A 25,589-nucleotide genomic window follows, 5' to 3' on the forward strand; every position below is an offset into this window, starting at 1 on the left:
AAATAGTTGTCTTGGTGCAACACACAACGATTCACCATGGCGTTATTTATGTGTTTTCCTTCTAATTTCACCATCAACACGGATCAACACGAAGTTTTCAGATCAAACAAAGTACCCAAAATGCATTGTATGTCGCTTTCTCGGTCAGGGGCGGTCCAAACGTGACGTCACATGACCAATGGCGCGACCGATGGCGTGTATCGATATAAACATAGCAAAATGGCCGGCGGGAGATGAAAAGGAGCACCGTAATAACCGGATTATCGTAATAACCATGAATCGTACTAAACGGAACTAATTATACATAAAAAGACTAGAAATATCCACGGGAAATGAAAATAGTATCGTAATAAGCAGTATTATCAATATAACCGATATCGATAAAACGAGACCTTACTATATAAATATATATGTATTATATATATATATATATATATATATATTTTTTTTTTTTTTTTCAGGTGGTGTAAGGTACCGGTTATATAGTTGTTTTGGAAAATCTCTGATTTTAAATGAAAAAAAGGGGCAGACACATCAACTCCTCAAAACTAGGTTACAAGCACAAATCCAACATATTTCACCTGTCTCTGTTGTCTTTTATGATTTGTATCAATTTCAGACCTTAAATAATATAGTCAGTTCAATTGTAAATGCAGGACCAGCTAGAACAGGGGTGGGCAAACTTTTTGACTCGCGGGCCACAATGGGTTCCAAAATTTGAGGGGCCGGGCCAGGAGCATTTGGAGGGAATGTTTGGGCCGGATATACTAAAGCATTAAAGGACAACCGATGTCTCCGGACAAGTTGTGTCCATAATTTGTCAAATCGCTTTATTTGGTCTGAAAACTTGTGTTGATCCGTGTTGATGGCGAAATTAGAAGGAAAACACATAAATAACGCGATGGTGAATCCTTGTGTGTTGTGACAAATGTTGAGCCATTTCCACACGGAAGATTGTCGCCATGTTCTGCCTTTTTTGGGTGCGACATCCCCCCCCCCCTGATGCCTCAAAATGACACGGAATAAATTATTTAATCGATTGCAAACATGTATGCTTTCCTCTTCAGAACTATTTAAATCATATTCATAACTGGATGAGTAACAAGAAAGCATCTTCTCTGAATCTGAAGCCATTGTTTTGATTCTCGAGCAAGGCAAGACGTCTTGGCGTGACACCACGAACAAGGGGGCGGGACCTGCTGAAACTGGCCACTTCCGGTTTCGATTTTTTTTAAGTCATTTTTATTGGTGTGTTTCATTTGACTGAAAATATCATACTGCATGTTTTGGGTATTTTAGATGCTATAAAACATTTTTCTGATGTCAGTTAGGAAACAGAAAAGTGATGTCGGTTGTACTTTAAATCTAGTGTGTGCAAACCTCATAGCACAGTAAGAACACTACAACCCAATTTGGATTGGATTTGCCTTTATTAGTGTCGCAGTGGAGAAATTTACATTTCACATCAGCAAAGGGATGAAAGGGATGTTTTTCGATTGATTAATTAACAGTCTTTCAAATGTGAAAAAAGCCCTTATCAGTTCATAAATTTGTCTCAAGGAATATGCAAGATATGGCATTTACATACTATTTTGCAGATACTGGGAGGAGGAAATGTAAATAGATTAAAATAACATACGCACTGTGATTTATCAAGATTGCGTCTGTTTTTAATAAGTTTCAATCGAAAGTGGAAAGTTAAACAAATCAACATTTATTGAAAAAAGGAATCATATTCAACATTCAATATATATTGTTACACAACGAAATACTCAAGGACAATAATATCTACTTATACTCCGCATAATCATGGATGGATTGTCCTGACCGCGCACCCGACAAACTCGCCACGGACGCCCTCGCTCGCCTTCATGCGCAAACAGTACATGTGTATCGTTGCCAAGCACACAAACATAGGCTACTACAGTACAGTTTTTGTTTGTTTTTTTTTTTTTCTCCAAGATGGCGGCGCATGCACACGCAGCGGCTCCTCTCTCTCCCAGCAAATTGTTTTTTTCGTGTTTATTATGTTTGTCTCACTCGTGTAAATGTCCGTCTCCTTTTGCCTCGCTACACCCGAGGCGTACCTACTCCCGTGAGGTTCTGCTCGACATCGGCAGTTCATTTTTAAAACCAAACCCAGCTGAAGCATAAGTGCTACGCAAGCATGGATTGCTCAGGGAGTCGGCTCGTCCATTGACCCCCACTCTTCCACCGACCCCCACTCCTGCACCCAACCCAGAGTGGAGGCACCACAAGCGCTGTATGAGGAAACAGAAGAGGGGAAAGCGTGGAGGTATCCGCATTAGGCTCGCGGCTAGCCCCCACCGGCCGTCCATTCCTACCATCACGCTGGCTAACGTGCGCTCGCTGGACAATAAAATGGACTACATCAGACTTCTCCGTTCAACTTCCAAGACCGTGGGTGAGTGTTGTACCCTTGTGTGTTGTACACAGACTCTGTTACCTCCTACATGAGGAATTGCATGGATGACGTGACTGTCACCAGATCTGTCACCATCCTGGCCAACCAGAAGCCATGGCTGACGGGTGAGTCTCCACAGGCTCCTTAGGGCTCAGAACGCTGCCTACAAAGCTGCCGATGAGCTGGGCCTGAGGACAGCCAGGGCCAACCTGTCACGTGGCATCAGGATGGCCAAGAGACAGCACTGCAGGAGGATCGTCAACCACTTCAGAGACAGCAGAGACACCAGGAACCTGTGGCGTGGGATACAAACCATCACAGACTACAAGCCCTCTCCACAGACCTGCGAGAACTCCACCACTCTGCTGAATCAGCTGAACGACTTCTTTGCCCGCTTCGAGGCAGACAACAGCACTCCAGCACAGAAGACCCCACCACCTTCCGGCGAACAGGTGCTGACACTGTCCCAGGACAGCGTGAGGCGATCCCTCAGAGGGACCAACCCAGGAAAAGCCCCGGGTCCCGACGGCATTCCTGTCCATGTTCTAAGAGACTGCGCTGTGGAGCTCACAGATGTCTTCACGGACATCTTCAACACATCTCTGAGCCAGGCTGTTGTGCCCACGTGCCTCAAAGCCACCACCATTATCCCGGTCCCTAAGAAGTCGTCCCCCACCTGCCACAATGACTACCGCCCGGTCGCACTCACTCCGATCCTCATGAAGTGCTTCGAGCGGCTAGTTATGAACCACATCAAGGCTGCCCTCCCCCCCAACCATGATCCCTTCCAGTTTGCATACCTGCCCAACCGCTCTACCGATGATGCCATCTCCACTGCTCTCCACACAGCGCTCACCCACCTGGAGACCAGAGACTCCTACGTCAGAATGCTGTTCATCGACTTCAGCTCAGCATTCAACACAATCATCCCCCAACAGCTCACCGATAAACTGAGCAAACTGGGGATCAGCACCTCCCTGTGTAACTGACTTCCTGACGGGGAGACCACAGGCAGTCAGAGTTGGCGACAACACTTCCAGCACCATCACGCTGAACACAGGGGCCCCCCAGGGGTGTGTGCTGAGCCCCTCCTCTTCACGCACGATTGCTCACCATCATCACCCAGCCCTAACCTCTTCATAATGGGCCTCATCAACAACGACGAGGAGACAGCCTACAGTGACGAGGTCAGCCGCCTGGCCACGTGGTGCAAGGACAACAATCTCCGTCTGAATGTGAAGAAGACGAAGGAGATTGTTGTGGACTTCAGGAGAGTGCGCCCCCAGCATGCTCCACTAACCATCGACGGTGCTGCAGTGGAGAGAGTGAGCAGCACCAAGTTCCTGGGAGTGCACAAATCCGAAGACCTGTCCTGGAGCCACAACACGGCATCAATGGCCAAGAGATCCCACCAGCGCCTGTACTTCCTCCGCAAGCTCAAAAGAGTTGGAGCCCCGACCCCCATCACGACCTCCTTCTACCGCGGTACCATCGAGAGCATCCTGACCAGCTGATCACCGTGTGGTATGGCGCCTGCACCGTGTCCTGCCGAAAGACTCTACAGCGCATCGTGAGGACAGCTGAGAAGATCATCTGTGTCTCTCCCCCCCCCCCCCCCTTCAGGACATCTACAACACCCGCCTCACCCGCAGAGCCATCCGGATCGCTGGCGATCCCACACACCCCTCCCACAGCCTCTTCAGCCTGCTGCCATCGGGTAGGAGACTGCAGAGTCTCCGAGCCAAGACCAGCAGGCTCAAGGACAGTTTCTGCCACCAGGCAGTCCGGAGACTCAACTCCCTCCCAGCCCTGCCCAGCCTGCCCATTCTCACTGCCACACTCACCGAACTCTGAGTACACGCTACATGCTGTACGATCATCCTGAACTCTCATTTTTCTGCAAGACATCACTTCAACCCTTTCTTGTTGTTTGTTTTTGCATTACTACATTATGTCACTTTATGTACGTCACTTCCTCACTTTACATATGTCACTACCTCACTTTACATACGTCACTGCCTCACTTTCCGGACGACACTCCCTCACTTTACATGTTGTCAATTGTATGTCTTATTAGCCATGTTATAAGTGCTTTGATTGTTTTGCACGCTGGGTCCGAGAGGACATTAATTTCATCTGTGCTGTATGTCATGCATATTAGCATATTTGACAATAAAGCTGACTCTGACTTTGACTTTTTTGAAATTTGCATACTCGGCACAGCAGCCAATCAGAAGCTTGATTCCTGCTTCGGACTTTCCCAAGAACGCTTGGGAAAGTCCGAAGCAAAGTCGTGCGTTTGCATATCATTTTCAAAAGTAGATGCACAGAACCTTAGCCCCAGAAGAAAGATTCAAAAGAAGCTCACAAAATCTCTGTCGCTATAAAAGGTACATTTACATTAAACCATGACTGTAAAGTGTACTTGAAAGTTATGAAAGGTGCTCAGTGGCCCGTAATAGACAACGCAACGCAAACACCGCATTGTGCACAAAGACGGCAAAGGACAACTGCAATAAAACCTTCGGCCACAGATATTTTCCGTAAATTAAGCAACGTAGCGTTTGTGGTAGGCACAGCCTTAATTTAAGAAAAACCTATATACTTTGCGACAATGTTTTTTTGCGATTTCTCGCCTTTCTTTATGGCCGGGCAGGCAACTTTTCAGAGTTGTTTGACTTGTCCGCTAACATTTTCAGACTATCAGACACTGTTTTTACTATAATTTGGACAAGTTCGGCGGGCCGGATTAAAAAGCCGAATGGGCCGTATGTGGCCCGCGGGCCATAGTTTGCCCATCTCTGAGCTAGAAGGCTAAAATTAAACTTGGGCATCTGGAGGTGCCATTACCTTGCACATCAACAGCAAGTCTCCTGTGGTTTGCACTCCACCTGTCATTTCATAAATATTTAACATTTGGCAGGTGTTATAAACCACATTGGAAATGTGATTTATTTTGCACTGCTTATAAATGCTTTGCAATGTGATTAAAGAATATTCGCAACACCTAAATTGCCAATAAAAATGACAATTCTGTTCACGTCAAGATCAATGTAGGCACTACCTAATTGAATACCTGGCAACACTTTCGAGCAGATTACAGCTAAATGTACTGCGTTGAATTAAATAATAAACTTTGAAATATGAAATACTTTAATATAAACGCAACTGGAGCTGACCACATACTCTTCTCAAATTCCAGATGTTAACTAGATTAAATATTGATTCAAATATCATAATTGTGATGCCCCCCCCCAAAAAAAAACAGACCATCTTGCAAAATATCATCATAAGTACAGAGCAAAATGCAAATGGTATTGGAGCTGGGGAAAAAAAGTTTAACCCACTCAACCAAGCAACCACAAAAATGGTTACCAGAAATATGCTTTGCCTCAAGCTATTTTATGCCAGACAAATGTTTCCAGTTTTGACACTGAATGCCCTTATGCATCCCAGTCCGCACACACACACACACACACACACACACACACACACACACACACACACACACACACACACACACACACACACACACACACACACACACACACACACACACACATATATATATATATATACACACGCAAAATGTTAATCCAGTCGAACATTAAATATCTTGTCTTTGTCTGGTATTCAATTTCAAAAGTGAGGTGAAAGATGATTTTGAAACAATGTTTTCTGTTGTCATTTTTTCACGCAATGTCCCAATTCCATTGGAATTGGTTTTGTAAATGTGCGCCCGTGTGTGTCTGTGTGTTTTAGTGTATGTGTGTGTGTGGGGGGGGGGGGAGATGACATTTTAAAATAGTAATTGTGTGCTTTCCAAAAAAGTGAGATCTCTCACTGTCAAAATATTCAAATTTCCAGCTTGGTATTTGTGGACAGCAAATTTAAGAGGCACTCGACAATGCCTCAACTACAGTGTGCCCTTCAAACCATGTCATTCACTCGCAAAAATCATCTGAAATCTAACGATTTTAACCAGCATACAGAGTAAATTAGGTTCTCACTCAATTTACACAAAATAACTGTTGTGCCTCTCACTCTTATCACTTTTACTTAATTGCCTTTTTGACTTCATAGTAAGCAGCCTTGAGTGTTTTATTGTTTATAAATTATGAATAATTTATTGCTTGCCATTGTCATTGGGAAGCCTTTACTTAATGCTTTGCAAATATAAGTATGTGCTCAGAATCAACTTGGAATTCCCCCCCCCCCCCCCACCCCTTTTTCCCCTGTAATAAATCACACACCCTGATTCATGAGCACACAACCGAACAGAGTGATAGATTTGTCACAGGTAGCTGACAGAATTTAGCATATTGCAATCAATGGCCCATTCATTCAAATCATATCTGAAATGCACAATCACAGAAACATTTATTTGGTCTTCACACTGATAATTGTTGTCACACTGACACTGTAGTCTTTATTCCTTTTTTAAATACAGGTCAAGAAAAAGTTAACATGCAATGTTAGCCTTCCTTTAGATCTCAAAAGGTTCATGTTCCACTCGCTGTTCTCCCACACCAATTTTATGTGATATTTGGTCAAAATGGCCATTTGAATATTAAAGGTTACTTGCATCTGGTGTAGCGGTACTTTCGCCTGACTTCAAACAGGCAGGACTGGTTCATTTCCTACTCAGTGAGAGTGTGAATACAAGTCGAAATGACCACCTCGCTCTATGTGTGACCTTGAGATTGCCTGCCAATCCATCATGTGTTGAGAGGCTCCATCTCCACTTGACCGACTACAGGGTACAGAAAATGTACAAGTTGATATTTCTTTCAAAAGACTTACTTTTCATTCATAGATTGTTTTAATAGAGGGCTAAAACAGTTGATGACATTCATTGGGCATTGACACCATTTTACTTTTATGATTACACATGAATTACAATAATAGACTGCTGTTATGCATACCAATGTAAAACCCATTCGATTTGTAGTTGCTGCAACTGCTGACATTTGTCCCAATCCTCCTGTTTTCTGCTTGACTGGACCATAATTTCCTAGGCTTTAGAGTGCACGATAAGCTGCCCTGCACACAAGGAAATAGGCCTCTTGTGCACCTAGTCTCTATATGTGGGCAATAGATGAAGCACAACACACGCAAACCCACACACCACACACGTGCGAACACACACATGCACGCACACACACACACAAACACACACACACACGCCAGCATGTACCCTATATCACAATGTCGAGTTCAAACAGACACAGAGAGGGCATTACTGAGATAGTCCTTCATTTAAAAACACTGTCGTGAAGCAGTAATGCCACAAATTACATCTGGGTGTGTTTTTACTTTTACTGTTGCCAGATATCAAATACAGTAAAGTCTCGTTATATCGATATTCAAGGGAGTCCGAAGAAATATCGATATAACCGGGACTATCGATATATCCGACCCTGTTTGCATGTAATTTTCTCAGTGCGTGCATAGAAATAGTATCGATATAACCGGGACTATCGATATATCCGATATTGATATAACGAGACTTTACTGTATATAAAATAATGTGTTCATTTTACTGTCACATCTCGTCGTCGTCCTGGGCGCGCCCCGCCCCTCCTGTCACCTCCTCCGCTGCTCCCTGGAGACGGCCCCTCGCATCATCACGCACCTGGGTTCCCACAGCTGTTTGTCATTCCCTTGCCATCTGACTATATTTGCCGATCGCATTACACCGTCTCCGTCGGAGTATTCTGAAAGCCACCCTTGCTACTTCCGTGCCGTCAGGTCAGCCGTCACCGATCTCTCTCACTCACCTCATCCTGTTGTCATTTTTCATTTTTTCATGCGTGCCTCAGTAAAGACTTTTGTTCACGAGTATCTGTCTCGCCGTGTATTTTGGATCCAACCTCCCCGCTTTCCTTTCGTCACTCGAGCCCTGCCCTCAAGCCTCAAGTAACATGACATAATACTCCGACCACCCATGGATCCCGCCGGCGAAGACAGATTCCTCGCCGCCCTGACCGTGCAAGCGGAGAGTTCGAGCCAGCTGGAAGTCAGCCAAATCACCACCACGCTGGCTCAACGCTTCGAGGCGGCTGAGGCACGCATTTCCGCCCTCACAGCCAAGTCTCCCCCGCCCGTGATTAGGCACGCTCTACAACTACCTCTACCCTCACGCTACGCAGGAGAAACCGGGCGCTGCGCTCAGTTCTTAATGCAGTGCACGCTCGTGTTTAAGCAACATCCATACACCTGCGTTAGCGATGAGGCGAAGGTAGCCTTCATCACCAGCCTGCTCACGGGAGAAGCCGAGACATGGGTGCTGGCCATCCGGGAGTCCCGACCGGAGCTGCGCACCTCGTACCCGGACTTCGTCGCCGAGTTACGCTGGGTTTTCCATCATCCGGTGACGGAGTCCGAAGCTGAGGGGAGACTACTGGACTGCGTCCAAGGGGCCCGTTCTGCCGCAGAATACTCCGTCGACTTCCGCATCCAGGGTCTATTGGGTCTCCCCTGGCTCAATACCCACGACCCGTCCATCTCCCGGGAGGGTCCCACCATTCAGGGCTGGAGCCCCTACTGCTACGCCAACTGCCTGCGGTCGGCTACGGCAGGGCGAGACCCCTCCCGCGGTGGCCCGCCCGAGGCCATCTGCCTCAAGGGCGTGCCACAGTGCTACCACGACCTGCGGGAGGTGTTCAGCAAAGACAACGCCCAATCCCTGCCACCCCACCGACCGTATGACTGTGCTATTGACTTGCAGCCAGGGGCTCCATTACCGGACTCCAGACTTTTCCACATCTCACAACCAGAACGGGAAGCGCTGAGTACTTACATAGACTCCTCCCTTGCGGCGGGACTCATCCGGCCGTCACGGTCTCCGCTGGGCGCAGGGTTCTTCTTTATTGACAAGAAGGACGGAACCCTGCGTCCGTGTGTCGACTACCGGAGTCTGAACGACATCACCATCCGTAACAAATACCCCCTCCCCCTCATGGACTCTGCCTTCACACCCCTTCAATCAGCAACCATTTTTTCCAAATTAGACCTCCGCAGTGCGTACCATTTGGTCTGCATCCGGGAGGGGGATGAATGGAAAACCGCATTTAAAACACCGTTAGGACATTTTGAGTATCTGGTGATGCCGTTCGGACTCACGAACGTGCCCGCCGTCTTCCAGAATTTGATCAATGATGTGCTCAGGGACTTCCTCAATGTTTTTGTTTTCGTTTATCTGGATGACATTCTCATTTTTTCTCATTCTGCAGAGGAGCACCGGCAACACGTCCGACAGATCCTGGCGCGGCTCCTGCAACACCGGCTCTATGTAAAGGCAGAGAAGTGCGAGTTCCATGTCCGCTCTCTGTCCTTCGTAGGGTTCGTCGTGGAGCAGGGGCAGCTCAGGGCCAACCCCACTAAAACTAAAGCGGTGGTGGAATGGCCGATCCCGAAGACGCAGAAACGGCTCCAGCGGTTTTTGGGGTTTGCCAACTTCTACCGCCGCTTCATATGCGGGTATAGTCAGAAGGCACTCCCCCTCACTAACCTCACGTCCACCAAGATTCCCTTCAGGTGGACGCCCGACGCTGAGGGGGCATTCAACCGCCTCCGTCTGGCCTTCACCAATCCCCCTGTTCTGCGTCATCCCGACCCGGACCTCCCGTTCACGGTTGAGGTTGACGCATCCGAGTCCGGAGTAGGGGCCGTCCTGTCCCAGCGCTCTCCCACGGACCAGAAGCTACGCCCATGTGCCTTCTTCTCCCGCCGGCTCAGCCCCACCGAGGCCAACTATGACGTCGGCAACCGGGAACTACTGGCGGTCATCCTGGCCCTGCAGGAATAGAGACACTGGCTTGAGGGAGCGAAACACCACTTCACCGTCTACACGGAGCATAAAAACCTGGCGGCCATCCGGTCGGCCAAGAGACTAAACTCACGACATCCCCGATGGTCACTCTTCCTCACCCGTTTTAACTTTTCTCTCACCTACTGCCCAGGGTCATAGAACACCAAGCCCGATGCCCTATCCCGCATCCATGAGCCGGCAGAAAGGGAGGAGACCACCACCAACATCCTGCCAAGCCCAGCGCATCATGGGTGCCCTGAGGTGGGAGGTTGAGAGGAAAGTTCAGCAAGCCCAGGGGACGACCCCCATCCCCAGGGGCTGTCCCAAGGATCGCCTGTTTGTCCCCCCCCCCCTCTACGCTCGGAGGTGCTCACCTGGGGGCACACCTCCAAGATAGCCTGTCACCCGGGGGTCAACAGGACGATCCAACTCATCGCCCAACGGTTCTGGTGGCCGGGGTTCAGGAGGGACATCACCCTCTTCGTGAAGGCCTGCCCGACCTGCGCCCGTGGGAAAGCTTCCCACCAGCCCCCGGCAGGACTCCTCCAGCCTCTACCGGTGCCGTCCAGACCCTGGTCCCACATCTCCGTCGACTTCGTGACAGGCCTCCCCCCCTCCCGTGGCAAGACGGTCGTCTTCACCGTAGTGGACCGATTCTCCAAGTCGGCCCACTGCGTCCCGTTAACCAGGTTGCCGTCCGCCAGCGAGACGGCTCAACTCCTGGTTAACCACGTCGTCCGTCTCCACGGGATTCAGACGGACATCGTGTCGGACCGGGGACCGCAGTTCGTGTCCAAGGTATGGAAACGTTTCTGTCGGTCCCTAGGGGCGTTGGCGAGCCTGTCGTCGGGATACCATCCCCAGACCAACGGACAGACGGAGAGGAAGAACCAGGACCTGGAGGCGGCCCTCCGATGCGTGTGCCTCCACAACCCGGCGTCGTGGGCCCTACACCTACCCTGGGTGGAGTACACCCACAACTCCCTGGTCTCCGCAGCCACAGGTCGGTCCCCATTCATGTCCGCCTGTGGCTATCAGCCGCCCTTGTTTCCCACCCAGGAGGGCCAGGTGGAGGTCCCGTCTATTGAACATCACCTCAGACGGGCCCACAGAGTCTGGAAGGAGACCAGGGACGCCCTGACACGCACCGCATCCCGGAACCAGCGGATGGCGGACCGTCATCGGCGACAGGCACCCAGCTACCAGGTCGGGCAGGAAGTGTGGCTGTCCACGGCAGGGTCTTCAGCCAAGCTGGGCCCACGCTTCACGGGTCCCTTCCCCATCGAGGCCATCCTCAGCCCGGTCTCGGTGAGGCTGCGGCTGCCACCCACCATGAGGATCCACCCCGTATTCCACGTTTCCCTCCTCAAGGGAAACCAGCTCCTTAGCCCTCACGCCCACCCCCCCACCTCCCTCCCGGATGTTGGCCGACGGACCGGTCTACACCGTGCGGGAGATACTGGACTCCAGGCGCATGGGCAGAGGAGTGCAGTACCTGGTCGACTGGGAGGGCTATGGACCGGAGGAACGACAGTGGGTCCCACGTGCCTGGATCCTGGACCCGTCTCTCATCCAGCGTTCCATGCGGCTCACCCTTCCAAACCTGGTGGGCCGCCAAGAGGCGTCCGTTGAGGGGGGGGGGAGGCACTGTCACATCTCGTCGCCGTCCTTGGCGCGCCCCGCCCCTCCTGTCACCTCCTCCGCTGCTCCCTGGAGACGTCCCCTCCCATCATCACGCACCTGGGTTCCCACAGCTGTTTGTCATTCCCTTGATTGTGCCTTCTGACTATATTTGCCGATCGCACTACACCGTCTCCGTCGTATTCTGAAAGCCACCCTTGCTACTTCCGTGCCGTCAGGTCTGCCGTCACCGATCTCTCTCACTCACCTCATCCTGCTGTCATTTTTTCATGCGTGCCTCAGTAAAGACTTTTGTTCACGAGTATCTGTCTCGCCGTGTATTTTGGATCCAACCTCCCCGCTTTCCTTTCGTCACTCGAGCCCTGCCCTCAAGCCTCAAGTAACGTGACATTTACACTGTTGTCTTTGTCTGAATTTTCTTTTCAAAATAGGTGCTCAGTTGTTTGTTTATTTCCTCAACAGCTGGATACATATATTTATATGTTGTATTTATACTGAGTAAATGTCCTTTATTCTGCACTTCACAACTTTGTCAAAGCTCCTTCACATTCACTTATTGTTTGCTTGTGCTCAAGATCACCAAACCCCAGCGGCTGTCCCAACCCCAGCAAACTCCCACTGTCCCAATCATTCGAACTTCCTACAGACAGCAGCAGTATCCACCAAGATAACATGCTTAAACAGTCATCCGCAAATTCAGCCTATTCACCCACTGTGAGGTCGTAGCAGTTGGATTTGAGAAGTCCAGCACTTTGAGATGTGTAAGCCCTCACCAAATTGTCTGCTAAACTGGGTGATGACCACACTAAAAAAACAGCAGCTCCAGTATCGTGGAAGTGGCCAACTGCCAAGTTACATGATCACATAGTTGCAATGGCATACTTATTGATCATAATAAGTATCAGGTCGAGGGCAGGCACGGCGGTTGACTGTTTAGCACTTTACAGTGCAGAGGTGCGGGGTTTAATTACGGTTTTGGCCACCCTGTACGGGGTAGGCAAATGAAAGCTTTTTGGGTGTGTCTTATACACCCGAAAATGCAGCATTTTTATCGCCGTAGAGAGTCCATTCGTGTCTGTTTCTGCAGTGATTAATAAATTATTTTATATGACGATCGCAGAGATCAGACCCGCGAAAGAAATCTGTGCACAAATAATCCATCTTAAAAAACAATCTTCTGTGAATGAGCACATAAACTTCTCAACATAATTTAGCACCACAGCAAAATGTATTCTGACAAAAAGGTCTTAAACAATAAACACAGGCTTTAAAAGTACAAATGTGATCATTGAGGCATACATTTTTCCAGTAAAATATTTCAAACTGTCCGCTAAGACATGGGTAGCACATCAGCAAGTATTTCATCTTGGGCCTGACCAATTATTCAGACGAATGATTAAATTGGCTGATGATGGCTTTCCAGCTATCATCGAAAGGGCCGATGTTCGCTGATTGTATTTTATGTAGTTTAACCATTTTGTCTTACCGTTTGCACTCCAACTTGTTTCCCTCACACTTCAAGTCACCACTTCTGTTTTAAATGGTTTGTTATTGTGCTCAATGTTAATTAATCAAGGCAGACAAATGTAGTTTCATTGGTTATTGTATTATTGGTTAAGTTAATAATGCATTTTATGTATTTTGATTTATTTTCAAGGCAACCTTGTTTTCACGCTTAACCTGAGCTAAAAATAATGACCTTTGAAAAATGTGAAACTTAAGGAGATGCCATAAGAATGTTTTTCATTTAATAATTAGACATATTGATATCTAGGGCGGCCCGGCCCGGTAGTCGAGTGGTTAGCACACCGGCTTCACAGTGCAGAGGTCAGCAGTTCGCGTCCCGGTCCGGCCTCCCTGTGTGCAGTGTCATGAGCCAGTTGACAGCGGGGCGGGGCCTCCGTTCCCGCCGCTCGCCAGCTGCTGTCAATTCCCTCCTCATTAACTGTGGACATTTAAACCCGACGCTGGCATCCACCCAGCGTCGGAAGATACTTCGCCTTACGCCAAGCTAGTACGTGGAACTTGTTACCAGTACGTTATTTGCTTCGCCCGAGGAATGATTTTAGCCACGAACGCGTTTGTTGTTTGCACCGCGTCGTAGGTTGTTTTGCACCCTCGTGTGCCACTTTATTTTCTTGGTTAGTGTGGTTGGGTGGATTGCCGCCACTCACCCACTAACATTGTCAGTTGTCATTTTGAGTTTGTTTCACGAGTTGTTACCGGGTCCGCGTATTTTCGGACCCGCGCTTTATGTTAATAAATCCTTTGCCGGTACCCACGCCTCTGTCCTGCTCTACGATCCACCGCCTATACCACACGTTCCTGCTCGCCAGCTGCCACTGTCGCCGCCGGAACGTGACAGAATCTTCCGACCAACATGGATCCTGCGGACAGTAACCGAATCTTCTCCGTCCTCGCTCAGCAGGCGGAGCAGCTCGGCCAAGTGGTGCCCGCCATCGCGGAGATCCGCCGCGACATCACCCGGTTAGCCCAACGGGTAGATAGACTTGAGGCCAGCGGCGCCTTCGTCGCGGGGGCCGTCCCTCCCCAGACTTTGAGCCGCGAACCCAACATCCCACATCCCACCCGTTACGGAGGGGAGCCCGGGCGCTGCGCGCAATTCCTGCTGCAGTGCTCCATAGTTTTCGACCAGCAACCCTCCGTATACACCACGGACGCGGCCAAAGTGGCTTACGTCACCAGCCTGCTTGCCGGACCCGCAGCCGCTTGGGCGTTGGCCGTCTGGGAATCTCGGCCGGAGCTCCGAGCCTCCTTCCCGGACTTCGTCGCCGAGTTACGGCAGGTTTTCCATCTCCCGGTGAGTGGGCAGGCAGCGGAGTCCCAGCTGTGGACCTGCCAGCAGGGTAGCCGATCGGCGGCGGAGTATTCCGTCGCCTTCCGCGTCCTGGCTGCCGCCAGCGGGTACGACGACCGTGCGCTGCGAGGGATGTTTCGGCGCGGGCTCAGCGCGGCGTTGAAAGACGAGCTGGCTACCCGCGACGAGTGCTCCAGCCTTCGCGAGCTGATCTCCCTCACGCTGCAGCTGGACAACCGGATGCGAGACAGGGCCCGGGAGCGGGCTGCCCAGGCAAAACTCGAGCCGCCAGCAGGGACCCGAGGGGGTGCCCGGACCTTTCCGCGTGGGGGGCACGCGGCCGTGGAGCCGATGGAGATGGGGGTCGAAAGGGCCGTTGAGCGGGCGCCGGAGCGACGCAACACCGGCCCGGCATGCCAGCTCTGCGGCAAGTTGGGTCATCTAGCCCCGGACTGTCCCAGTTGGGGGCTTCCCGGAAAGACCCCCAGTGACTGCAAGTTACCCCGTCCACACAAGCAACGGGTTCCCTTAAGGTCCGCGGGGGGGTTCACGTCGCGGAGACTGGAGCTGGATGCCGTTATACACGGTCCCACCAGGACAATGTCCGTTCGGGCCTTAGTGGACTCGGGGGCCGACGGCTGTTTTATAGACCCGCGCGTCGTGTCGGCGTTGGGGTGTCGGGTTGTTCAGCTAGGGGCGAGTCGGAGCATACTCGATCTCGACGGTCGGTTACTCGCCGAGGTTACGCAAGAAACCGTGCCGCTTCGACTCGTACTCTCGGGCAATCACGTGGAAAACCGGCGGTTTTTCGTGATGCGTTCACGCTCGGTTCCCATCGTGCTCGGGTTACCTTGGCTGGGGACCCACAATCCGGCCATTTCGTGGGACGGACCTACCATTCAGGGGTGGAGCCCCCTCTGCTACGCTCACTGCCTCCGGTCGGCCGCGGGTGGGCCGGCACCATCTCACAGCTACCCTAGGGAGGAGATTAGCCTAGAGGGGGTGCCGCCCTGTTACCACGACTTACGACAGGCGTTCAGCAAGGACCGCGCCCTGTCGTTACCACCGCACCGTCCCTATGATTGCGCCATTGACATTCAGCCCAACGCTCCGTTTCCCAGTTCTCGTCTGTACAACGTTTCCCAACCCGAACAACAGGCTCTCCGGGACTACATTGACTCTTCGCTCGCGGCCGGGCTCATTCGGCCATCACGGTCACCTCTGGGAGCGGGGTTCTTTTTTATCACTAAAAAGGATACATCGTTGCGTCCGTGCGTGGACTATCGGGGACTCAACGAAATAACTATAAAGAACAAATACCCGCTCCCACTGATTGACTCCGCCTTCGCGTCCCTCCAGGCCGCGACCATCTTCACTAGACTGGACCTCCGGAGCGCTTATCATCTTGTTCGGGTCAAAGAGGGGGATGAATGGAAGACCGCATTTAAGACACCTCTGGGACACTTCGAGTACTTGGTGATGCCGTTTGGTCTCACCAATGCACCCGCTGTGTTCAAGAACCTCATTAATGATGTCTTGAGGGATTTTCTGAATATTTTCTGTTTTGTGTATTTGGACGACATTTTAATTTTTTCAGAGTCCCTTGAGGCACATCGCCAGCACGTCCGGCTAGTTCTGCAGCGGCTGCTGCAGAATCGACTATACGTCAAGGCCGAGAAATGTGAATTCCACACCTCCTCCTTATCCTTCCTGGGCTTCATCGTGGAGCGGGGGCAGATCCGGGCTGACCCAGCCAAGACCGAAGCGGTAGTAGAATGGCCCACACCTACCTCTCGCAAGCAGTTACAACGCTTCCTGGGGTTCGCCAACTTCTACCGCCGCTTCATCCGGGACTACAGCCGGAAAGCCCTCCCCCTCACCCAACTCACCTCCACTAAGACCCCGTTCAGGTGGACGAGAGAAGCGGACGCCGCGTTCCGGCTGCTGAGAGAGGCTTTCTCTCACCCCCCAGTTCTCCGCCATCCAGACCCCAACGGCGCGTTCATTGTGGAGGTAGACGCCTCGGACTCAGGTGTTGGGGCAGTACTCTCCCAACGCTCCTCAGTCGACCAGCAGCTCCACCCCTGCGCCTTCTTCTCCCGCCGCCTCAGCTCCGCCGAAGCCAACTACGACGTGGGCAACAGGGAGCTGCTCGCCGTCGTATTGGCTCTTCAGGAGTGGAGGCACTGGCTCGAAGGGGCGAAGGAGCCGTTCACCGTGCTTACGGACCATAAGAACTTGGCGGTCATCCGGGCCGCCAAGAGGCTGAACGCACGCCAGGCACGGTGGGCGCTGTTCTTAACACGCTTCTCCTTTACCCTAACCTACTGTCCAGGAACAAAGAACACCAAGCCCGACGCCCTCTCGCGGATCCACGAGCCAGCAGACAAGGAAGACCTTGCGGAACCCATCCTGCCCGGCCGCCAGATCATGGGGGCGCTCCAGTGGGAGGTCGAACGGAGGGTCATGGAATCATTAAAAGGTACCCCGACTCCCGAGAAGTGTCCCACAGGCAGACTGTTCGTTCCCCAGTCGCTGCGCTCGGAGGTGCTCCAGTGGGGGCACGCATCCAAGGTGGCGTGTCACCCAGGGGTGAGCCGCACCGAGCACCTCGTCTCCCAGCGATTCTGGTGGCCGCGGCTCCGCGACGACGTGGCGGACTTTGTTAAGGCCTGCCCGGAGTGCGCCTGTGGCAAGGTCTCCCATCAGCCTCCGGCAGGACTGCTCCGCCCCCTACCTGTCCCCCCGCGCCCTTGGTCCCACATATCAGTGGATTTCATCACCGGCCTCCCCCCATCCCGTGGTAAGACGGTCATTCTCACGATAGTGGACCGGTTTTCTAAGTCGGCACACTTCGTGCCGTTGACCAAGTTGCCGTCCGCCATTGAGACGGCGACACTATTGGTCAAACACGTCGTCCGTCTCCACGGGATCCCCACTGACATCGTGTCGGACCGAGGGCCCCAGTTCGTATCCCGGGTCTGGAAGCGTTTCTGCAGGTCCATGGGGGCGTCGGCCAGCCTGTCCTCCGGTTACCATCCACAGTCCAACGGCCAGACCGAGCGGAAGAACCAGGACCTGGAGGCGGCCCTGCGCTGCGTATGCCTTCATCGTCCCTCGGCCTGGTCCATCCATCTCCCGTGGGTGGAATATGCCCACAACACCCTGGTCTCCTCAGCCACAGGTCGGTCACCGTTTATGTCGGCTTATGGCTACCAGCCGCCGCTCTTTCCCACACAGGAAGGGGAGGTGGAGGTCCCGTCGATACAACACCATCTTCGGCGGGCCCATCGGGTATGGAGGGAGACCAGGGCAGCCCTATCACGCACGGCAGTCCGGAACCAGAGGGTCGCGGATCGCCGTCGCCGTTCCGCGCCAGCCTACCAGGTGGGCCAGAAGGTCTGGTTGTCCACAAGGGACCTACGGCTGGCCGGGACAACCCCCAAATTGGGTCCGCGTTTCGCGGGCCCCTTCACTGTGGAGGCCATCATTAACCCGGTCGCGGTCCGACTTCGGCTGCCCGCCTCCATGAAGATCCACCCGGTTTTCCATGTATCTCTCATCAAACCGGTGGAGTCCAGCCCCTTGGCCCCCCCTCTTGCCCAACCCCCCCCCCCCGCGGATGGTGGACGGAGGACCGGCATACGCAGTGCGGGAGATCCTGGATTCACGCCGCAGGGGAAAGGGCATCCAGTACCAGGTCGACTGGGAGGGCTACGGACCGGAGGACCGTCAATGGGTTCCGCGAACCTGGATTCTGGACCCGTCGCTCCTGAGGGACTTCCACGAGGCTCACCCGTCGAAACCAGGCGGGCCGCCAGGAGGCGTCCGTTGAGGGGGGGGTACTGTCATGAGCCAGTTGACAGCGGGGCGGGGCCTCCGTTCCCGCCGCTCGCCAGCTGCTGTCAATTCCCTCCTCATTAACTGTGGACATTTAAACCCGACGCTGGCATCCACCCAGCGTCGGAAGATACTTCGCCTTACGCCAAGCTAGTACGTGGAACTTGTTACCAGTACGTTATTTGCTTCGCCCGAGGAATGATTTTAGCCACGAACGCGTTTGTTGTTTGCACCGCGTCGTAGGTTGTTTTGCACCCTCGTGTGCCACTTTATTTTCTTGGTTAGTGTGGTTGGGTGGATTGCCGCCACTCACCCACTAACATTGTCAGTTGTCATTTTGAGTTTGTTTCACGAGTTGTTACCGGGTCCGCGTATTTTCGGACCCGCGCTTTATGTTAATAAATCCTTTGCCGGTACCCACGCCTCTGTCCTGCTCTACGATCCACCGCCTATACCACACGTTCCTGCTCGCCAGCTGCCACTGTCGCCGCCGGAACGTGACATGCAGTTTGCATGTTCTCCCCGGACCCGCGTGGGTTTTCTCCGGGTCCTCTGGTTTCCTCCCACATTCCAAACACATGCATGGCAGGCAGATTGAACACTCCAAATTGTCCTTAGGTGTGAGTGTGAGAGTGACTGTTGTTTGTCTCTGTGTGCCCTGCGATTGGCTGGCAACCAATTCAGGGTGTCCCCCGCCTCGTGCCCGAAGACAGCTGGGATAGGCTCCAGCACCCCCCGCGCCCCTCGTGAGGTACGGAAAATGGATGGATGGATAATGAAAACCAATCCCAAAACGTGCCTCTTATTTTGGCTAATGAGACTGGGTCCAAACTGTATTGTGTGTAGCTCAATACAGATCTGTCAATAGGACAATTATTTGAAACATTCATTGTTGACTGGAAAAAGTCATTTACTAATTTTATCAGGAGACAGCTGACTTTTCATCTTATTTTATTTAACGAGTGGCTAAAGTTTCATTTTGTTTGTTTGTTTTTCCACAGCTGGATGTGTCTACCACAGATCTAAACGGAAACCTTGTCGAGGGACCAGTGTTACTCGTCATCTCTGTCATCGATCAGAATGACAACCGACCCATATTCAAAGAGACGCGCTACACCGGAGAGGTGCTCGAGGGATCGCCTACAGGTAGGTGACATGGTGTTTTACCTTAGTTACAACCATCATGAACTGATTTTCAGCTGTGATGACTTCTTGATTGAGTCGCAACTGTTCGTGGATTCTGTGCAGACGGTCTTGAAGTCTCATTCGTGCAGCTGAATAATACACAGAGACAAACGTGTCTCGCAAGAGACCGACATGTTTTGCAATTGGCTCTCAAGACAGACATGTTGAAGGACTGACGAGGCTCACGGCCTACATCTTGTCTTAAAGGGGAACACCATCAAAGTTTGTTTATAAGTCTTAGGGCTTACTACTACATTGGTAGTAGACTGGTTGAGTTGATAAAAGTGTCTGCAGTCCCAGTTGGAGACTGCAAGTTTGAAACTGGAAAATGTTCTTGAGACTTCAAGTTCATGCAAACTAGCATATTTGGTCTGGAATTTTAGCCTTCAAAGCTACGGTGTGTACAAACAGCACATTTAATGGACAACCGACACCATTTTCTTGTTTCCTAACTGTCATCAGAAAAAGTTTTATAGCATCTAACATACCCAAAACACGCAGGCAGATATTTTTAGTAAAATGCAAAACACCAATAAAAATGACTTAAAGTGTCCCAAAGCTGCCACAAATGAGCTTGAAACTGGGGAGATTCAGAAAGTCCCGCCCCTTGTTCGTGACTCCGCTTTAGGTAACAAACTGCCTTGCTCCAGAATCAAAACAATGGCTTCAGAGAGTTCAGATTCGGAGAAGCTGCTTTCTTGTTACTGTTGGAGGAGAGTGGCCTTCTCTCCTCCGCGTGTTCGTTAATATCGGATGATGAGTATTTTGGTAATCCAAATAAAAGCTGGAGTCGATGAACAGTACCTTCGAAGGGTTTATTTGCAGAATATTCCGGACACACATGATTTACAGACAATGGCTGCATGATCACGAGTGTGTTCACATCATGGACACACTACATATTTCTTTAATCAGAAGGGCGATATCAAGACTATGGCGCGACACCGAGGTGGCATTCTTCCAAAACAATTCCTAGCTTTTATCAGTCTGTCTCCACAAAGTCACCAGTATGCAGTGCACCAAGGTTAACAGATGGCTCCAAGAATGAACTTGGTTCACTCTGCGTATCAGAAGGTTATACAGGCTATGTAAATATGGCGGAAGACACACATCATGACATTATTGAAGATGCACATCATTACATTGTTGAAAACGCAAATCATGACATTATTTAAGACGCACATCATGGCATTATTGTCATGACAGATCATTGAGAAACGCAAAATATCATGGCAGAGGCTTAACTAAACAAATTATTATTATTATTATTATTATTATTATTATTATTATTATTATTATTATTATTATTATATTAGCATATTTGACAATAAAGCTGACTGACTTTTTTTTACTTAGATACTGTAATTTGAAATAATCCTTCATGTGTTATGAAGCCAGTTATGAATATGATTGAAATAGTTCTGAAGGGGAAAGCACAAATGATTGCAATCGATTAAATAAGTCCTTCCGTATCAATTTGAGCCATCTGCAAGCGATGAAACCGGTGAAGATCTGGACTCCAATGTAGCGCCCAGAAAATGCACAAGATGGCGCACAAGCTGCATTTCGTCCAGTATATGAAGCCGCTCATAAAGAGCCGTAAAGCCGCCCGTGATTGGTTAAAATCCGTGGTAGAAGACATAGGGGTGGGTTTTACACACAAAGGAGACCGCCACAATTCGAACGAGCACACGAACATCAGAGATGTTGAGACGAGAGAGAAAGCTCTGACAGTGCTACAGAGTAAAAAAATGACATGGTGGAAAGTGGATGTTTGTTCCGATCGGTTTGCTCCACTAATATGGTGATTGCTCTCTTTCCCCAGGTGAGCTCACAGTTAGCATGCAGTGTGACTAAATGAATGAACATGCATCAAACGTCCGCTATCCAAGTGCCGAATCGCTAACTCTTGTTAGCTTCCTTGTTCTAATCCGCTGGTGCTCGACTGCAGTGCACTTTGTCAGCTTGGAATTTGTGTAAACTGCGTGTTACCGCAATTGGCTGCCACACAACGATTCATCATCACGTTATTTATGTAGTTTTCCTTCTAATTTCTCGATCAACACGGTGTTTTCAGATGAAAAAAAAGTACCCAAAATGCATTGTGTGTCGTTTTCGCGGTTAGGGGCGTACCAAATATGACGTCACTTCTTGCATCGACATCAACTTGAAAACAAGACTTCATGAATATTCAGTGAGAGTTTTAAAACATAAAATATAGCTATATGTGGTGGAATCTTTGTAAAATGCGGCCAGTAGAAGTTATTTGAAGTGATTGTACAAATTATGGACGCAACTTGTCCGGAGGTGTCGGTTGTCCTGTATGTTTCATACGACTGAAAACAGGACACATCACAACTATTGACAAGATATGTAAATGTTTTAATAGTGTTAATTTGTTTTTACAGTTTAGCCAGTGCCTCTCAATTCTTCTTCTTCTTTTCTTTTTGGCTTTTCCCCTCAGGGGTCGCCACAGCGAATCAATGTCCTCCATCTATCCCGGTTTTGTGCATCCTCTTCTCGCACACCAGCTACCTTCATGTCCTCTTTGACCACATCCATAAACATCCTTTTCGGTCTTCCTCTCGGTCTCCTGCCTGGCAGTTCAAGACTCAGCATCCTTCTCCCTATATAGTCACTCTCTCTCCTCTGGACATGTCCAAACCATCTCAGTCTGGCCTCTCTGACTTTCTCTCCAAAGCCTCTAATATGAGTTGTCCCTCTAATGTACTCATTCCTGATCCTATCCAACCTGGTCACTCTCAAAGAAAACCTTAACATCTTCAGCTCTGCTACCTCCAGCTCTGCTTCATGGCTGGTCTGACCACGGTTTTATACACTTTTCCTTTCATCCTAGCTGAAACCCTTCTATCACGCATCACACCTGACATTTTTCTCCAGCCGCTTTTCCACACTCTCCATTGCTCTGGACAGTTGACCCCAAGTACTTAAAATCCTCCACCTTCTTTATCTCTGCCCCATGTAGCATCACTCTTGCACTTGGATCCCTCTCATTCACACGCATATATTCCGTCTTGCTGCGACTGATAGCCAGTGCCTCTCAATTATTTTTTGTTTAAGACAACATTTAGAAAACAATACTTCATCGTCTCCTCAACCCTCTGCCGTGACAAGAAATCAAATCGTACACCTCTGCATAGCATTGCATCCTTTTTAACTAATATACAGTACAGTGATATGAAGGTATCGTTGTACTATTTTAATGTATTTATTTATTTAATTTCAATTAAGTTCGCAAGCAGTACAGTGATACAAGGTGTCACTGTACTGCTTGCGAACTTAATTGGTTCCCACAAAATGTGTGTAAGGCGAAATATGTGTATTCCAAATATTAATTTCCCATAGGAAACCATTAAAATGAGAATAATCTGTTCCCAGGTCCCCGCTGTGTCTCTTTGATACATTTATGAGGCTCTATGAAGTGTCACATTTTTTGTGACAGGCATTCTCAAAATGTATTATGAGTGTACCAGTCTATTTCAGAAAGATATTAATAATAATAATAATACATTTCATTTATCAGCGCCTTTCAAAATACAGCAACCTTCAGATGAACATCTTGGCAGCTTTAAAACACAAGATAATTCCTTCTGGTATGTGAATTTCCACCTCTCAAAGTAAAATAATCTATACAAATTGGTATTAGTTGTAACAATTCCATCTCCGATGAGTGTGTAAACAAAATCTTTCACTCTTGGAAGCTACAGACAAAAATAATTAATTCTTCCAACTATATATATTTTTACTACCACTTATAATTCAGCTGTCATGTGTGCACCGCATGGCACTGGTGACAAAATGAACCCAAATCAGTTGATTAACCTTGCAGGTTTTTGGTGTTCACCTTCAAAGTCTATTCTGATGATTAAATGACAGTTAAGCATGCTGGCTAACTTGAACTTGAACAGCAGCGTGAGCAAGGTCAATTATATTACAGTCAGTGGTTGCCTGGGACATCCTGACATAGACTGTATTCAAATGAAAAACAGGTGTGCGGCAAGAAGGATCCGAACGTCTCTGCCACCTGCTGGGGACTAAATAGATCAGAATCGTGACATGCACGGCAGTATCACCAAACGACTTTGGATAGAATGATGTTATGTTGTCATATCTTTTTTTTTTTGCAAAACCGATCAATTATGATATTGGAAGATCACACATTGTTCTCAGTCAACGTTCATGCACACCAAGCAAAATGTCAACCACTTTGATCCACTCGTCGCAATTGTTGCAATGCCATTTTTTATTTATGTATTTTATTTTTGGGGGTCCAATTTTTCCCAATCAAGATGTGTGTACCATTGAATGCTGACCTTTTTTTTTTGTAGATAAGCAAAGTTGCTTGCTCATGCGTGAGATGCCATGCTATTATCTGAAGGAGTCGCTCACCAAGGTTCTGATTGTGCTGAATCAAATATAAAGTGGGTGCCCGGACTGGCTCCGCTGACTGATCTGTGACTGGTATTCATCCATGTTTTTTTTTTTTTACAAATACTTTCTTTGTCTTGGTTTTTGCGGCCATGGGAGAAAACTGCTCAAAGAGAGCTGGGATAGGATACAGCACGCCCACAACACTCTTGGGGAGAAGCGCGTCAAATATTGGATGGGTGTTTTGGTTGAAACATTATAGCAAAGCTGCCAGGCAATTTGTTGCATTATGGTTCTTGATTGTCGCATGATGGTTTCTGCCTCTATACGTCTCTTTTGACTGCCTCCCTCTGTTAACTAGAGAGCAGTCTCCCAAACACTATACAGGTGACCCTTGCATACCACTAGGCCTATCAGGAGCTTGTCCGAGCCAGAAAGCCAAGCAATTTCATGTCCAAAATAGCCACTGAGACTGCTGCCCAATTACCACTGGGCCATTGTTGTTATGATAAATTAGTATGTCCGTCCCTTCATTTATCTTTTCTCCCTCTCAGTGGTTGTATTGGAGTCATTTGGATCAGTTGGACAATGTATCATTCATAAAATTACTAGCTGCCCCCATTTTGCCAAAATATGACTATATTCAAGGAAAATTGTTCATTGATTTACGTCTGACAAACTTCAAATTAAATATTGTAATGTTGAATGGTGAGTGAGTGAGTGAGTGAGTGAGTGAGTGAGTGAGTGAGTGAGTGAGTGAGTGAGTGAGTGAGTGAGTGAGTGAGTGAGTGAGTGAGTGAGTGAGTGAGTGAGTGAGTGAGTGAAAGCACAGAGTTAAAAGGCGCGCAAGCAAGCAACCACTCCGAGTTTTTACTCATTTGTATGCGTCTGTTCTCTTTTCACCAGTGAGCCATCATTGATTTTCCCAAGCTATCTTAACTGAGATATCTTTTTGTAAAATACCGTTGGGAGGGATATGAATTGCAGCACCAAGAGAATAAATGTGTTCTAAATGGGCTTTATTTTCAATAGACATTTGAGGTGAATTTATGCAAAGAAGCAAATGCTTTCTTTGAATACATGTCTGAGTGAGCTTTGGAGTACATCATTTTGGTCAATTTCTGGCTCAGTGTGGTTGCTTCCATCATTCTATAGCTAAATAGATTCAACATTCACCTCCCCATTTCTTTGAGTTTTTCACTCCTCACTGTGTATGAATATTATGCAGATGAGAACATTTTCTTTAAATCTGAGCTGAATAGTTGCACAAAATATGAATGGGGAGGCCCAAATATAGTATAGTATGGATTGAAAATTCAAGGTGTAACAATAGCTCAAGCCTTGAATCCCTGGTGGCTGTTCCACTGTTTGAGCACTGCTAATCTTTTAAAAGGTTTCTATTCTCCTTTGCCCCTGCACAGTCTCATATCAACTTGGCCTTGATTATCTGGTTATCTAGCTTTGATTCAACAGGTGCC

At 49.2% G+C, this 25,589-nt stretch overlaps 1 protein-coding gene across 1 annotated transcript in view; it reads left to right on the plus strand.

Annotated features, from left to right (window-relative positions):
• Positions 1-25,589, plus strand: part of cdh13 (cadherin 13, H-cadherin (heart)) — a 377,317-nt gene that overhangs the window by 189,647 nt on the left and 162,081 nt on the right. The window contains exon 7 of the mRNA XM_088997038.1: positions 19,539-19,683. Coding sequence (XP_088853164.1) covers positions 19,539-19,683 — 145 coding nt within the window. The remainder of the gene's footprint in view (positions 1-19,538; positions 19,684-25,589) is intronic.

The sequence above is a fragment of the Hippocampus bargibanti genome, linkage group LG05 (assembly GCF_051943395.1).
Source record: "Hippocampus bargibanti isolate YZ-2025 linkage group LG05, ASM5194339v1, whole genome shotgun sequence".
Classification (NCBI taxonomy): domain Eukaryota; kingdom Metazoa; phylum Chordata; class Actinopteri; order Syngnathiformes; family Syngnathidae; genus Hippocampus; species Hippocampus bargibanti.